Below are 17,477 nucleotides of genomic sequence, written 5' to 3' on the forward strand. Positions count from 1 at the left end.
TATTGTTCACAATTAAATCTATGAGCATGATGAGAGAGAAGGCATGTGACCTTCAGGGGGTATGATTTACTGATGCTTTAATGTAGATTATTCGTTTCCACTGTTGAAACCACAATAGGCAGCAATCGCGTAGGACTATGAAAATTGTACGTGCACTCTCCTACCATGATTGTCAATTAATTCGAGTTCTGCTCAGAAAGATGCGTAAGGATGCAGAGGCTCTTACCTCCCTGTGAGTAGGTCCAGTACAGTAACAATAAACGCTGTTTAAAACTCTTTTACATTGTTTTTAGCGATGTACTCTTCGTAGGAACCCAAAAAGGAGAATTTATATCTAATCTTCAATAAGTTAGACATGATTGTATAATATTGTTATTACTTTCTTTAAAACTGCTAAATGTAAACATGCAGGGTAGTATAGAAATGTAAAACACTGTATTTATGAAAAATTTAAATCTCACAATCGGACATCTACCCTTTCAAGCCTAATTTATGTAAAAAAATAAAAACTTAAACATGAAGTATGCTTAAATGAATCGATAAATTAACACAATGAAATTCATTTCAATCCATTGAATGAAGATCCTCTCATCTCTTGAAAAATATGTAAATATTTATAGCTGAGATTTATTGTTTCCCTTTGATAATTTCATTACGAACCCCTCATACTTTAGGAAATCATAAAAATATAAGCGACACCATTGAACAGTGAATTTTTGAAAGTCATATTTTTCCTCAAAGGTTTCATGCAAAGACCCTTCCTTCTTAATTCCTCTATATAATGACATTTTGCCCTTATCAAAAAAAATTTTGCTTTTTAATCAGATGCTGTGTCGAACTCGCCTTTCTCGCATTGACAATTTTAGATCCGTTTGCCTTCTTGCAATAACTTATAAATCTAATAAGCTTGGGCTCGATTGACCCCCATTCAATTACTGCATTATTAGGAGCTACAACGCTCAAATCAAAGATGGCACTTTGCCTTAGAAGTCCCTTTTCTCTCATTGTCAAATTGGGATGAACTTGGTATACATGGAAATGCTGCATTAGCGTAATTGATGGTTATTAACAAAAAGAGACATCTTTTGCCGGAGATCCTTCTTTTCTATTCGCAATCATGCGAGTGTGGTCCTCCAAACACTTTTTTTTAGAATCATGTGGACAAATACATTTCGACCATCTCCATGAAAAAAAAGAAGTGAGACAAATAGAGTTATCAGAGGAGTAAATCGAAATATATGGTATGAAAGGGAGGGGATGGGAGTTAAAAACGCACAGAGGAGGGAGAGAGATGCAGAGATTGAACAGAAAGAGTGGGGTGTTAGAGAGTGAGGTAGGGATAGAAGGGAGAAGGGAAGGAGCAAGAGACATATCGAATAATGCATCATCATCCGCCATTTTAAAGTGGCGTCAACGTTGATCTAATACACACGGATTTTAGGCCTACGTGGTGTTGGCGTGGTTACTATAATTTCAGGGAGTTTTAAGATAATTATCTCGTAATTATCTCGTAATTAAGGCTGTCACAACGAAATAATGGATTGGTGACTCCTAAAAAGAGGCCTTTTATAGCTTCTCACGTATCCATTAAACCGATGACAAGTCCATTGACTCAGCTTCCACATCATAATGATTTCAGGAGTGTGAGTTTTGAATGGAGTATCCTTTATAAAAAAATAATGTTTTTACTCAATTGACTCTCCGGAATATATCGACGTCATCGACAACCCTTTTCATAAAAGCGCCTAAATATTTATTTTCTGTGTCCTTGTCTTCCTGTTTGTGCCTAGCTAGGCTCTTTTACCTTTGGAAATGAATGAGTTGATTGTTTTTCTATAAGTAATGGAAAATGGTGTGTCAGATTTACTGAGTATATCTGACACATCATTTTCATTGGTTATTGAGTTCATGGCTTATGATTCCATCCAACAGACCCATGTTTCCCTTAATTATTTGATTCTTGATTTTCAGTACGACAGTCGCAAATCACAGATTTTTAGAATAAAAATTAATAAAAGGAAATGACGATAGAAATGGAAGTTAATAATTGTTCCCACTCTAGCATCAAGGTGATGTTTTTTTGTTTTGCGTCTTCTTTTCATTATTGTTCGCTAGACAGGAGAATCAACGAGAAAATCGAGAAAAAAGGAGTGACATTACTTCTTTCGAGGGGCGTGCCTTTGTGAGAACCTTGCTGGTCCTTTCTTTATCCATATACGGTATTGTTATAATAGATGATAGCTGCTCAAGACGCTTATAAGATGAAATGTCTGGCAATATACGTAATTTTGAAATATGCACACTGTGAAAAAAAAAAGTAAATTTACGTTGGTCATTTTTTTGTTGGGTAATATATACGTTGGTTATTGTTTTGTTGGGCATTATGTGCCCAATACTTAGGCAAATTTTTACTCTGCCGCTGCCAAAATACAGATGTCCAATTGTTGGGCTAGTAATTGCCCTGCTGAGTGGTAAATGTTGCGAAACTTTACGATCACGAGTTGCGCTTGCAGCATGCTACACACGGTCGATAAGATATGGAGGAGCTTCTAGATGACTGGGGGCTGGGGAGCCTCGCTGAATCTTTCATAGATGAGTTGCTTAAACGTTTTTTTAATTTTTTTATTTTGGACTTTACGTTAAGCATAATTTGTAAGGAATTTGTCAGAATAGGCCTACATACATGACATATATCTGACGCTGTTTTGTTTTTGCTTCACTCACTTGAGATATGCACTTGCACTTGTATGCAGCGTTATTGTGCATGCAAAGCACTTTCGGATAAGGTCTCCGGATCGACACGGACCAGGTACACGAAGTGAGTGTAGGCCTTGCCCAGATGTTGGGTTAATAACTTTATTAAAAAGTTGGGCAAATTAATGTCCCCCAAAATGTAGTTCAAAATATTACCCAACAGTTGGGCACATTAATGCCCCAACAACGTTGGGTAAAATATTGCCCAGTAGTTGGTAGGGTTGACTATCGGCCCAACGTTGGGCAAAATATTGGGTAAAATATTGCCCAATTTTTTCACAGTGCATTAAACAGTGAGTGTTAAATCAATTGGTAATATAACGAAGAGTGTTTGACACCTCAATGGGGTAACAAATAGCTAGTAAAAAAATCGAATAAATACCTGACCACTCTGTCGATAGGAATGATTTGGGGTTGAAAATAATATATGATAAGACCCTTTTTTAAACTAGAAACGTGTGAACGCAGAATTGGGGATAGACTAAAAAAAGACTTAAATAAAATCGCACAATGTAATCATTGCATCTACTTCTCCTGCTTATCTTGCGTTTTGATACATTGCTATGCTTTGCACTACTCAAAATTTGTGACTAATTTCGCCACTGCACATACACACATAAGCAGTCACATTCATGTATACCTACGCGAGCACACACCCTCACCCACTCACGCGCATCAACTAAAACCAACACACAACGCACAGACGGGCGTTATTACCCCTCGTTATACACACACGTGCACTAATTAGTCCACAATAGACTTTGATAAAGTAGAAAATTTATGCACACATTGTTAGAAATGTCCCTTTTCCCCACCTTAACTGAGTAGAGAGAGCTTTATTACACAAAATAAGTTCATTATAAAAAGATCCCCCCTCCCCCGAACAAAAAAGTACAAATAAATACACAAATAAATAGATACATAAAACTGAATTGATTATGATATCAATTATGATGAGGATGATGATAAAGATGATTTAATTGGATTTGATTTGACTTTATTTTACATATTTCACAAGTACAACAACCAGGGTGACCAGGCGTCCCGTATTTCCCGGGATCGTCCCGTATTTTCCTCCTGTGTCCCGGCGTCCCGACAAACCCTTCCCGGGACGCCTATTTGTCCCGTATATCAGAATATTGAACAAAGTATACTATAATTCATACGTAGAAAAGTGAAGAATTTTCATCAAATAACCAACAGATTACGAAGCAGAGATAACAATAAAATCGATACCTGTTAACTTTTGGAAGTTCTGCGGTGATTTTCTTGCTACCCAATACATTGCAAACGAACTGGCCTCTTGCCTGTGTGTGGCAGGTTACTATAGCTAGGCATGTTAGATCAGAGCAGATTCTCAATGGTTCCAAAAAATCCCACATGATAAACAGTTTTTCCACCCAAAATATCACAAAATCGGCAGGAAATTTGTATAATTATGTCGGAGGAGAAAATTATTGAGTTTTCATAACTACTAACTAGTTTGCTTAACAAATTTTCGGCATTACTCCTATTTGTTTAAGATCAGTATGCTCGATCTGTAATGAAAATCATAAGATCAGTATGCTCGATCTGTATGAAAATCATAAGTCAGAAAAAATTGGAACCAGTGGGATTCGAACCTGCCATCTACTGCTTTCCGGGCAGCGACTCAACCACCAGGCTATTCTGGTTCACGGCTAAGCCACGATGAACTGGAATTCAAATACCCTCGATCCTCTTCTTTCTGACTCATTACTATTCAAATGCCGTCCGCCGTGGACAATAGATAGTAAATTAAGAGGCTTTTTATAGTTTACTAACTAGTTGTTTCAGTTTTCGTTTCGAGTCTTGTTGTGATCGGTCCCCGGATCGGTGCGAACTCGTAATGGGATGAGAGATGCCTGTGAGTGATGCTGTGAAGTTTGACAATGTTTTGTTTTGAACTTTGTTCATTTCTAAAACATTTTAGTTTTTTGAACTTTTTAAAATATATTTAAAACCAAAAATATCATCATAGATTTTTGTTAAAATGATTGGATTTCTTTTGTTTGCTTGAAGTTTGAACTATTTCCCCTTCCTTTTTTTCGTTTCCTTTCTTTTCTATCCTTCTTTCTTCATCCTTCTATCCTCCCTGCTTGCCTTTTAGTTCCATTTATGTTTATTTCCAATCTTTCCTATCTTTCTTTTTCTGATCCTTTCTCTCTGTTCACTGTTTGTCTTTCCTTCTATCTCTTACTTTCCTTTTTTAGAAGTTCCTTGTTTTTATTTCCTTCATTCTCTCTTTCCTTAAAGTTAAAGTCCACCCCAGAAAAAAATGTTGATTTCAATAAATAGAGAAAAATCAAACTAGCAAAACGCTGAAGATTTCATCAAAATTGGATGTAAACTAAGAAAGTTATGACATTTTAAAGTTTTGCTTATCTTTCACAAAACAGTGATATGCACAACTCAAATGAGACAGTCGATGACGTCCCTCACTCACTATTTCTTTTGTTTTTATTGTGTGAATTATACAATATTTCATTTTTTATAGATTTGACAATAACGACCAACTTGACTGAATCATATAGTATTTAACAATACTCATTCCGAATGTTCAGGCTGGAATCAATCGTTGTTTCACTTGACAATGAGGAGAAAAAGAGAATATTCCCTATTTCATAACATAAAATACAAATGAAATAGTGAGTGGATGATGTCATCAGTCTCCTCATTTGAATATCCACCAGGATGTGCATATAACAGTTTTGTGAAATAAAGCAAAACTTAAAAATATAACTTTCTTATTTTACATCCGATTTTGATGAAATTTCAGTGTTATTCTTTTTGGATTTTTCTCTTTTTATTAAAATCAGCTTTTTGTTGGGGTGGACTTGTCCTTTAAACTTTTTTGCTTCCTTCTCCGCTTTCCTCCTCTTTTTCTTTTTGTTATTTCTCCCCTTCCATTATTTTCTTTCTTTTTTCATTCTCTCATCCCTTCATTCTTTCCTCCCTCTCTTTTATTCATCCTTTCTTTCTTTCATTCATTCATTCTTTTTTTCTATTTTTCCCTTTCAATTCTTTTCCCTTATTCTTTCTTTCCTCACCTCCAGTTTTCTTCTTTCTTTCATTGTTTCTTTCTTTCAAGGAAAGACGGAAACCTTTTTTCTTTCTTTTATTCTTTCTTTCATCCTTCTCTTATTCTAACTTTATTTCTTTTCCCTTTTTTTCTTGTTTCCTTAATTTTCTTTACTTCATTTTTTCTTTTTTTTCCTCACAATATATCTTTTCTTTCTCTCCTTCATTCTTTCATGCACCTTCTCTTCCTTTTCTTTGTATTTTTTTGCAAGTCTAACACTGTGTATCCTTATTTGTTGATTTTTATATTATTATTATGACCTGGCCCGGTCGATCCGCTCGTGCAGCGTGCTTTGTCGATTGTCCCGTATTTCATTGTGTGAAATCTGGTCACCCTGACAACAACAACAACATGAGAAAATATCAGAAAACTCATGAGAATACAAATCAGACAACGCATAACAATTCAAATTAAAGAAAATAGCGATTTGGAATTAAAGAACATTTAAAAGAGTGAAATATGAGGGAGCCTGCATAAAAAAGCAAAGCTTGTTAAGTCTGCAGGATCCAGAAAAAAATATCAGTCTTAATGAGGAGAGGACAGGTAAGTAAATTGATTATAACAAAGTAATGCCAAAATGTGACGATTGTGGATAAGTAAGGAATCCAAAATTATAAATAAAAAATAGTCTACCACTCTTTATCACTAATCACTATTATTTATTACTCATTACTCAGCCAGAGCGTAGTGACAAAGTACATGTATTGGACAATAGTTGCTGACTATCCGTCTATGGCCTTTTTTAAACGCTCGAACAACCTTGGCTACTGTCATATTTTGAGGAACCAGACCAGTTACCAAAGATTGGTTGAATATAAAAGTCAAGGGAGTTAAAATTTCATTAAAGACATGTTTTATGACACAATTCGTAAGTTCGTCACATCCAGGAATTTTTTTAGGATTTAAATTGTATACAATATTTTTAATTTCAAATTCAGTGATCGGAGCAGGGAAGTGTTAACACTTCCCTGATCAGAGTAAGGAAAATGGTATTAGGGTTGAGAATTTTTTTTAGAAAGTATTGGAATCTTTTGTCAGGTTCAAGGAAATTATGGCAAAGAGTGGCACCAATATGAAAAAAATAGTTGTTAAACACGTCAGCTATATCTGCAGGATTAACAACCGCTACATTATTAATTACAATTTCTTTAGTGAACTTCTTCTATTTCTTTGTGTGTAAAACATTTTTCATCACTTTCCACGTAATCGATGCATTATTCTAATGCTTACTAAATTGATTAGCAAAATACTGTTTTGGGGCTTAACGTAACAGGGATGTAAGAACGTTCCGATAACGAATATATTTTCGTTTTAAATTACTATTTTCAGGATTCTTTTTGTATTTACAATATAAATCGTTTTTTACGATTTATTGACTTCAGGAGAGATTTAGAAACCCATGGAAGTCTGGTATTTTTTTATAACTAGATAGGGAAAATGTTCTTAGTGGTATGGTTTCTTAATAAATCGACATAAATATGTCTATAATCTTGTCAAAACAAACATTTACGTCGTGTATATTGTATATTTCACTCGAGTCAACCAATGCCAATCTCTCCCGAAGTCTAATAATACTGCCATCCGATAAGTCACGAAATGCATGTTTAATATTGCTATCATTAGAGAGTCTATCAAATACAATTTCAATAAATATTGGGAAATGGTCGGATATATCCGATACCAAGATGCCAGATGATACATGTATATGGGAAAAATCGTTAACAAAAATATTATAAATTAAGCATTTAAGGTTGACGACGTATCTGTAATCCGTGTGGGTTTTGTTACGAATGAAATTTTTAAAAAGTTGGATAACATCATATCTATAAATTCTTGATTACATGGGGTATTATGATCTAACAAGTTCAAATTAAAGTCTCCCATTATAAAAACATTTTTATTATTCAAAACATGCACTGACTTTCAAAGTTAATTAGTGACAGACTTTAATCTGACCACAAGGCTTGCAGTAAAGTTGAATTTTTATTAATCAGGTTTACCAGTATATTTAATTTTCTTTTCATAAGAGAAAACTATAAACAACCTCACTGCTGGCATAGTTGACATTATTTAGATGTGTTACCAGTGTTATTATTTTTTTGTCATTATGCAGAGTCAGCCAGTCTTTGCGACAAGATTCCATAATGCTTTTAGCATTGAATCCCTCTAGGAAGGAAGCCCACATTTACTAAGATATGTAAATTAGAATTGATCATGTTGTTTTTGACATCGCTTGACCATCCCATCTAGTATCTTGTTAACTTGTTCCCTGTAGCTCCGCTTCATTATCATGTAATGAACGACAACATTATCATGTAATGAACGACAACATGCTCTCGTAGGTGACACACGCGTATTTTTGAGCTCCCGAACATTGTACCGCTTTAAAGATATGAAATAGATCTGAGATGAGCAACAGGTCCTACAACCTTAGACACCCACCAAGACTTCATCATCACCAGAAAGTGACCAAGAAAGCGAAGAAAAAAATGGATTCTACATCGAATTCTGCTTCAGAAAAAGTACTTGAACCTCAAATTCTTCATACCAATGAGGGTGCCTTAACGCAACTACACGCAAACGCCGACGACCTTGGCGGGAATAGTCACGTGACCGCAGATCCCGCGATCCCGCCCAATTCGGATCAACATAAGCAAAGCGACTCAACTGGGAGCAATCTTATCACCGAAATGAAGGGATTATTCGCCAAACTTTCTGCCGATATGAGCCAACGCTTCGATTCTGTTTCGGCTGACATTGCTGAGTCTAGGAAGGCGATTGAGGGGCTGAGAGAGTCGGTAGACTTCAATTCGGGTAGGATTGATCAAGTAGAAAAAGAAAAATTGCCCAGGTTGAAAGAGGAGATTGATTCAAAAACTAAACTATTGGAGGAAAAGATAACTCTCTTAGAAATTCACGAAAGAAAGCAAAATCTTTTGGTGTATGGAGTCGGGGAGCGGGGCATTAATGAGAATGTGTATGAAACTGTTTATGACATCTTTGTTCATTTTATGAAAATCTCGAGAACTGAAGCTGTCCGGATTCCCCTCGTAAATTCACATCGTCTGCCTGCCCCCCAACGAGCTAGTAACCAGCCCACGATTCGACCAATTATCATACGATTCGTCAGAATGGCGGATCGCGATCGCTTATTGAACGCGTATGAGCAGTCTTCAAGGCAACGCCCCAAGCAGGCTGATGACATGCCTTCTACGAGCCAGGACCCTACTCGAAACATCCCCCAGGCCGCGACCACGCCAGGGACGTCCGATCAGATGACCACACCCGATGAACAATTCTCCCGTGTCACCATCAGAACGGATCTCCCACCCGCCATGAAAAGGGAACGTGGACGCCTCGCTGCAGCTGCATTCAAGCTCCGCAGAGAGGAACGTTTGTCTACAAGAATCCGCATAAACGGAACGAAGATTTTCCTTCAAACTAGGCAACCAGCATCTGGGACATCGACTCGACCCGGAAAGTGGACCAACTTCGAAGTTAAGTAATCTTGTCTTTAATAATTATGTAATAACTTCTTCACAAATTATTTTCGAAGAATTTCCAGTTTTATATGCCAAACTTTAAACTGCTAAAAATTATTGAATTTTCTTCACAAATTATTTTCGAAGAAATTCCGTTTTATACTGTATGCCGAACTAGTCTACCAACCTGATCAAAGTTATCGAAATCATAAACAGAACACTGGATTTTCAGATCATTATAATGTATTCACTTCTCAGGATTTATAAATTACCTTTTTCAAATTTGATGAAATGACAACCGATCTGAGAGTGTTTGAGTGTCATGTTTTTATATAGGCCTACCAATGTTTCATTTGCTGTACATTCACACTATCTACATGGAATTGCAAATGGCCACGATCCCCGAGGAACGCGGACGTCTATCTTGCTGTAGCTGCATTCAAGCTCCACAGCGAGGAAAATCTGTCTACAGGAATCCGCATAAACAGAACGAAGAGATTTCCTTCAAACATGGCAACCACTGCATCTGAACATTGACAAGACCTGTGAAGTCAAGTAATCTGTCTGTCATACATAATTTCTCCACAACTTATTTTCGAAGAAATCTCAGTTTTAAATGCCGAACTATTTTATTGAACTGGTCAAAACTGTTGAAATCATGAACAGAACAATATAAAAATGTTCAGGTCATTATAATATATTAACTTTTTCAGGATTTCTGAATTACTCTATTTGAAATTCGATGAATTGCCAACATGTAATTCTACCAATGTTTCCATTTGCAGTTCAATTTTACTTTATATTCTATACATGGGATCACAAATTGTCATGATTTAAGTATTCAATGATGCAGTTTATATGTTTTTTTTTTCAACTATGAGTTGTGTTAATATTTGTTGATCATTCCAATTGACATTCAATGCATGGTCATTTGTTTTCATTTTTTTTTATTTATTTTGTTTCATTTGTTTCCATGTGTTCAAATACGTCGTGTTAATGCCATTGTTAATGCATGTATCCTAGATATCTTGAAAAGGTTTTGCTTTCCCCGTATTTAGGCAAAAATAAGATTATTTTTTGGTTGTTGTCCTCAACCGACAGACCCTCTGAAAATGGAACTATGAATTATAGCTTTAAAAAACTACTTTGGAAGGTTTTTGACAGTTATTTCTGCCACCCCCCCCCCAAAAAAAAAAAAAGGTTTCAAAATAATAAATATTTTACGAAATTAATTTTTTTCCGACCAAAAATTGCAAATCATTCTTAAATAAAAACCTTTTTTCCGACTAAAAATTTCACTCATTGGACAACCAAAAAATTGTTCTTATTTCGATTAATTTCGTTGTTTGCTTATTTTCAGTTCATGCAAACAAGGTTCCTCGGTTGAACTCTTTTCGCAAAATGAAATTATGATAAAGATTTGCCGACCTTTGCGGCATACTTTATTTTAGATCCAAAATGTTCTATTACGCTCTTCCTGAATTGATGACGGGTGAAGGAATTGATCTTGTCATTGTTTGCATGTGCAAACCTTTTGATCAGCTTTTCACTGCTCGCAGTGAAAATACTCAAGCTGAATACAAATACTCAAGCAATGACCATTTGTTAATTCATCCTTTTGGCCTGTTCAAGGTCTAATGATGAGGTCGTACTGAATTATTCTTTCGTTTTTGTTTTTCTCTTCCCACACGTGCTATTACGTAACATTCATTCTCGTTGCACAGAATGACTTCGTAAGTGGTATGCGTTTTGTTGTGCATTTGTTTATTTTGATTAGTTTAATTCTTTGTAGGTGTCTGTTACGTTTGTGAATATCCCTTTATTATGGCATGCTCATATACACAGATTCGCTAGGCATGTGGAACACTTAATACAATTTATTCTCATGTAGGTACGGTTCTTCTTAAATTGATGGCTAGGCAAAGGAGTCTGGCTGCACTTCATGATTTCTTAGGATTAAAACTATTTTGTTTGGCTCTTCGGCTCGTCGTATTTTATTTTTATTCTCATGAGTGTTCCGGAATGGTTGGCATCTCCGGTGCAAACGATCAGGGAGACAAAATTGAATACCTTACTGATTTACCAAGGCAATGACCGTTACCTTACCTTTTGATAATTCATGTTCTATCACAGCTCTAATGACAAGCTTCATAAATGTTGGCAAGTATTCATTATATCGTCACGCCTACTTAATGAAGTATAATTATTGATGTATTTACTCCTATACTCTGAAAGCTGTATATGAACCTCCCTATATGCATCTATGTATTTTTATTTTTTTATTTGTTCGCTTATTTATTTCCATCTGTTTTCATTTCTTCGTGGCATGCTAAATGCATCTGTTGTATGGCAGATTTGTTGGCCATTACGGAATACTTAATTAGATTTTCATCTAGGTAGCACAAATTAAATGTATTCGTCCTTTATGGATGGCGTAATTGTTTAATAAATTTAGCGGGTTGCGTTCTCTTAAGACACTCAGTTTTACTTTTTACTGTTTGAAATTATCTTAACTATCCTTATCCTTTTTTTTCTGTTGATTTCTTTTATAAACAAATCTCGTTTTCAATAAAAAAAAAAATAGAAGAAAACTATCTTTAACAGATCAAATCATTCTTAGATTTTTTTTTCGACAGTTCTTAGTTGTCGTGATAATTTTTCCAATAATTGTTGCATGTTATAAAAAATTAACTTTGTTCTTGTTCTGTTCTTATGTTCGTAAGAGTCAGTTGATATGAGTATATTGATAGTGTATATATTGTAGTTAGTGCAAAGTTGTCATATATTTGTTTCACTATGACGTTGAAGAAGATACAATTTTGTTTCTCCCCTTTCACTTGCAATCTCCTCTCTCTCTCCCCTTCCTTTGTTTCCTACATTAAGTATTAATTCATAATGTGTTTCCTTTACATCTACAAAAATCTCATTTTTTTTTCTGTCTGCTTTATTGAAAATATATTTCTTAAACTTCGTTTACTACCAGGGAGCTCAAATTTCGTGTTTTTTGTAATGATGTATTACGATTTCTCATACCTGAGTCATGTGTTTTTCAATCCTGCGAAGATCTTTTTTAATTCATATGTTTTTGTAAATGTTATGTGTTTGTATTCCGTTTGTATCTGTTCACATTTACATGTTTTGTTTTGTCTTACCTTTTTCTTTCATACCCTCGCCGGAATAGTAGGTCTATACTCTGAATCACCTCTCCAGGATACTGTGCTTTATCATATTTGTTGTATTTTCTACCCGTCACAAAACGCTCGTATTATCAATGGTTTAAATGGATACATTACATAATCATTTAGCGTTTAATTCTCTTCCAGATGATCAATACGACGATGCTATAGCCAATTCCTTAACTGAGTATATTTCTAACGAGCAATTTAAAAACATTTTGTGCAATAATAACGATAAAAATATATTTTCTTTATTTCATTTGAATATTAGAAGCATTAATAGACACTTTGATGATTTTCAATTGCTCTTAGATAATTCATCTCAATGTCTTCCCTCTGTAATTGGGCTCACTGAGACTTGGTTGTCCACGAATCCTAACCCACCTTTTGCCTTATATGAACACGATTTTATTTTCAATAGTCGGATAGAAAAGTCTGGGGGCGGTGTTGGCCTATACGTTTCAAAAAAATATTCTTTCAACATTTGCAAGGATGTTACTATAATGAATGATATCTTAGAATCCCTTTTTATTGAAATCCAATTGCCAGGCCGGAGAAATATGATAATTGGTGTAATTTACCGCCCTCCAAATAGCAATAACATTGACTTCCTGTCATCCCTCAGGAATATTTTGCATAATCCAGTAATGAATAATAAAGATTGTTGTATAATGGGCGACTTCAATATCAACTTACTAAAATATAATAATGAAAGTTCATGTCATGATTTTTTAGAAACATTTTTATCAAATGCATTCTTTCCTCTTGTTACTAAGCCAACTCGTGTCACTAATGTATCGGCAACATTGATTGATAATATCTTCAGTAACATTATTCCGCATCCCAATTCATATGTCATACTGTCTGATATATCTGATCATTACCCAATTTTCTCTCAGTTTACTCTTTCTAATTTAAGTAGTGGTGGACAGCCTCCCAAATTAAGACGTCAAGCTTCCCCTGAAAACATAGCTAGACTCGGAGCGAGTTTAGAACACGTAGACTGGTCAAATGTCTACAACACTGATAATGTTAATAGTTCGTACAACATATTTTTAGATATTCTGAATAAAGAACTAGATGCGTGTATTCCCCTTCAAAAATGTCAAACAAATTATAAAATTACTCCTAGACTTCCCTGGATATCGAAATCTCTTTTAAAGTGTATAAATAAAAAGAATAAATTGTACTACAAATACAAATCCGAATTTACAGATAGAACAAAACAAAAATATACTTCATATAAGAATGCTTTAACCAGAATTTTGCGTTTTGAAAAGAAGAAATATTTTACAAGTCGCTTAGAGTTGTATAAACGCGACATGCAGAATACCTGGAAAGTCCTCAAACAAGCTATGAATTTAACCAAAAACAAAAATGAAATTACTAAGATAAAAAGAGATAATGATGTAATCGATAATCCCAACCTAATTGCTAACCTGTTTAATACACATTTTTCCTTAATTGGTGAGAAGTTAGCACAAAAAATACCTACATCAAATAAATCTTTTAGAGATTTTTTAAATCCTCCAAATTCAAGCTCTATTTTCTTTGTTCCAACTCACAGGAATGAGGTAATGGATATTGTTTCTCATTTAAATAACAAAAAGAGTTCTGGTTTTGATAGTATCAACAATGTTATATTAAAGGGGATAATACCTTTTATTGTTGATCCACTCGTACATATATTTAATTTGTCTTTTTTAGATGGGATAGTGCCAAATACGATGAAGATAGCAAAGGTCATTCCATTGTTTAAAAAAGGCGACAATCAAGATGTGAACAATTATCGCCCTATATCTTTATTGTCATCCCTCTCAAAAGTTTTAGAAAAATTGATATATAAAAGAACAATTGCTTTTTTAAATGATCATGATATTTTTTGTGAAAATCAATATGGGTTTAGAGCAAAACATAGTACAAATCATGCGTTATTATCACTTGTTGAAAAGGTAGCCCATGCTCTCGATTCATCTTCTCATATGGTTGGAATACTCCTGGACTTCTCCAAGGCCTTCGACACTATCAACCACAACATTTTACTTCATAAACTTTCACATTATGGTATACGTGGGAAGGCTTTGGAGTGGTTCAGGAGTTATCTTTCCAATAGAAAACAATATATTTTTCTGAATGGCTGTTCCTCTGAATTGCGGGATATTACTTGTGGTGTCCCTCAAGGGAGTTTGCTAGGCCCTCTATTGTTTATTATCTATATCAACGATTTTTATAGATCATCAGATATGGCATCTTTTATATTATTTGCTGACGATACAAACTTGTTTTTCTCTCATTCAAATCCAAACACCCTTGTTGAAATTGTGAATACTGAACTAAAAAACATTACTCAGTGGATTCGAGCAAATAGATTATCTCTAAATTTAGAAAAGACCAAATATATCCTTTTTAGTAATTCAATTGATGCCTTACCAGCTGATATAGTTTTTGATGACACTCCCTTAGAAAAGGTATTATATTCTAAGTTTCTTGGTGTAATAATTGACAATAAGCTTTCATGGAAGATTCATATCGATAATATTTCTAAAAAGATTTCACGCAACATAGGTATACTAAATAGACTAAAGATCCAACTTCCACCTTCTGCCTTACTAACATTATATTTTTCTCTAACATTACCGTATTTGAATTACGGCTTACTTGCTTGGGGCAACGCTCACCAAACTATCTTAGACAAACTTTTAATGTTGCAAAAAAGAGCGGTTAGAATTATTAATCAAGTAGATTTTCGTGCTCATACTGATCCACTTTTCTATGATAGTAGTATTCTGAAAGTAAAAGATTTATATCTGCTTCAATTAGGTCAATTTATGTTTAAGTATACTAACGATTTGTTGCCAAATTCTTTCGAGAATATGTTTTTAAGAAATCGCGCAATTCATTATTACCCAACGAGACGATCAGAAGAGTTTCATTTGCCTTTGCTTAGAACTCTCTTCGCTAAAAATACGTTTATATATGAAGGTCCAAACCTCTGGAATTCCTTTTCTGATTACTTAAAAAATTCTCCTTCTTTACATGTATTTAAAAAAAGATTGAAATTATCGTTACTCTTAAAATACAAAGATTAAGTTATTGTTCCTGCTACGCGCGCACCCATACATTATCTGTCCTGATCATCTGAATGATTTTGCATTATCACTCTTGCTTTCTTTTATTATTTATTCCATACGCGCAGTGTTACCTTATTTAAATATTTAAATTTTAAAATGTTTTATCTGATGCTATGACAATTTTGTTTCGACAGTAATTCTTCAGGGTATGAAATATTTAATTTTCGTTTAATTTTTGTGCTATAATTTTTTGTTCTTGTTATATGTTTGTGTTTTGTAATTTTGTCTGTCCTATATTCTATTTTACATGTCCGTCTTCGCAGGATTATAGTTACTATAGCATAATAATTGCTATTATAAATATTGTCACCGTTATCATTTTTTTTTTTTCTCTTTTTCTTACAAAATCAAGTATTTTTCAACCAACAAATTTGTTTTTATTTTTTTGTTAATGTTGTATAAATAAAAAATGTTATTTCACTGGGTCCTAAGCAATACAAGCTTTGCTTTTAATTTAGGTTCCCCCACTTTTGTTATCTTTTTTTGACAAATTATTGTTAATTTTTCGATTTTGTGTAACTATTTCTTGATTGATATGTATTGTCATATTTGATTTGTTATTGTAAACGAAAGTGGAAAAATAAATTCAAATCAAATCAAATCAAATGTATATAAAGGGATTAATCCAACATTGCGAAGATGCGAACGAAGTTATGACGATCAGAATCGCAGGATTTACACATCCTCCTTTCTGAATTGTGTAAATTTGCCACACAGCCGTCGGTAACCACGAAACGAAGAACGATGCAGAAAGTGCGATACAGACGAGGACGCCTTTTAGCTCTGATTGTTGACGGCGACGCGGTATTTGAAGTGGACCTTGAGCACCGTTGCGCTCAGTGCCATGGTTTGAGTCCTTGACATCGGTGAGGGCGCTTTCCCGGAACCGACCTTCGGATTCCGCAATGCGACGTGCCTGTTTCCTGGAAACATTGGCAACCATGCCTTGCATGATGGTCATCAGAATAGCGAACAAAATAAGGACGTATGAAAATACGTAAACGCTGTAAGTTAGGAGTCCTTTTGAACGGTAGCTTACGAAGCAAATGCCAACGCTTGGGTAAAATTCGATATCTGAGAACGCTCCAGAACTCCCTACTCCCATCAGAATGGGCATTCCTAGGTAGTAACCGACGGTAACAACGACAGACACTGCTGTGACCCTGAACGTGGTGATCATAGATGCATATCTGTAGGGGTATACCACAGCAATGAAGCAATCGAATGTGACGAGGAGAAGAAGGAATATGGATATACCCAGATTCGTGATTATCAGGTAAAAGCAGAACACGCAGAATCCTCGACCGAATGGAAATGCCTTCAGAACCGCTGCCGGAACCGAAGGTACCCAACCAATACCCGTACAAAAGTCGGATAAGGATAGGAAGAAGAACACTACTTTACGAGGTGCAGTTAAGTTGGTCAGCTTTCGAAGCACCACCAAATTTAGAATGTTTCCTATAAAGCAGAGAAGACAGAAGAGTGCCATGAAAGCCGCGTAAGTGTAGGACAATGCGTCCTGCCCAAAAACACCTTCCGTCATGTCCGTAGAGTTGTCACTTAGGACGATGCAGTTGCTTTTTGGTAAAGCCATGTTTACCATTTGACTTCAGTGAATATGGTCTCGCCAGGCAGCATCTAACACCGTTTCGTCCTCGAGTTGTATACCCACTGCTTTGTTAAGCTGTCTACACTTAATTGAACATGTCGAAAATGAAATATTATTTGCCGTTCTATTTATTACACGTAATCCATAATAAGCCTGTCTCTATCTTCTGAGCAGTTTAAATGCCCCCCCCCCCCTCTTCTCTCTCTCTCTCTCTCTTTCTTTGTC

General features: G+C 35.1%; 1 protein-coding gene across 1 annotated transcript; it reads right to left on the minus strand.

Moving 5' to 3' along the window:
• Window positions 1-7,932: 7,932 nt before the first annotated feature.
• Window positions 7,933-17,332, minus strand: LOC121414250 (beta-2 adrenergic receptor-like). The gene is made up of 2 exons (XM_041607366.1): window positions 16,251-17,332; window positions 7,933-8,146 (listed from the first exon to the last, which is right to left on the minus strand). Exons 1-2 carry the CDS (start codon window positions 17,244-17,246, stop codon window positions 8,057-8,059), a joined length of 1,086 nt encoding a protein of 361 aa, XP_041463300.1. The 5' UTR covers window positions 17,247-17,332; the 3' UTR covers window positions 7,933-8,056.
• Window positions 17,333-17,477: the final 145 nt, after the last annotated feature.

This window comes from Lytechinus variegatus, chromosome 4, assembly GCF_018143015.1.
Source record: "Lytechinus variegatus isolate NC3 chromosome 4, Lvar_3.0, whole genome shotgun sequence".
NCBI lineage: Eukaryota > Metazoa > Echinodermata > Echinoidea > Temnopleuroida > Toxopneustidae > Lytechinus > Lytechinus variegatus.

Bases quoted from the DNA above. Each gene is read 5' to 3' on its own strand.
- LOC121414250 (XM_041607366.1), bottom strand. From the start codon at position 17,246: ATGGTAAACATGGCTTTACCAAAAAGCAACTGCATCGTCCTAAGTGAC. The intron at 8,147-16,250 runs ATTTGATTTGAT...GTCGTTCATTAC, and splicing joins GGATTAATCCCTTTATATAC to ATGATAATGAAGCGGAGCTA.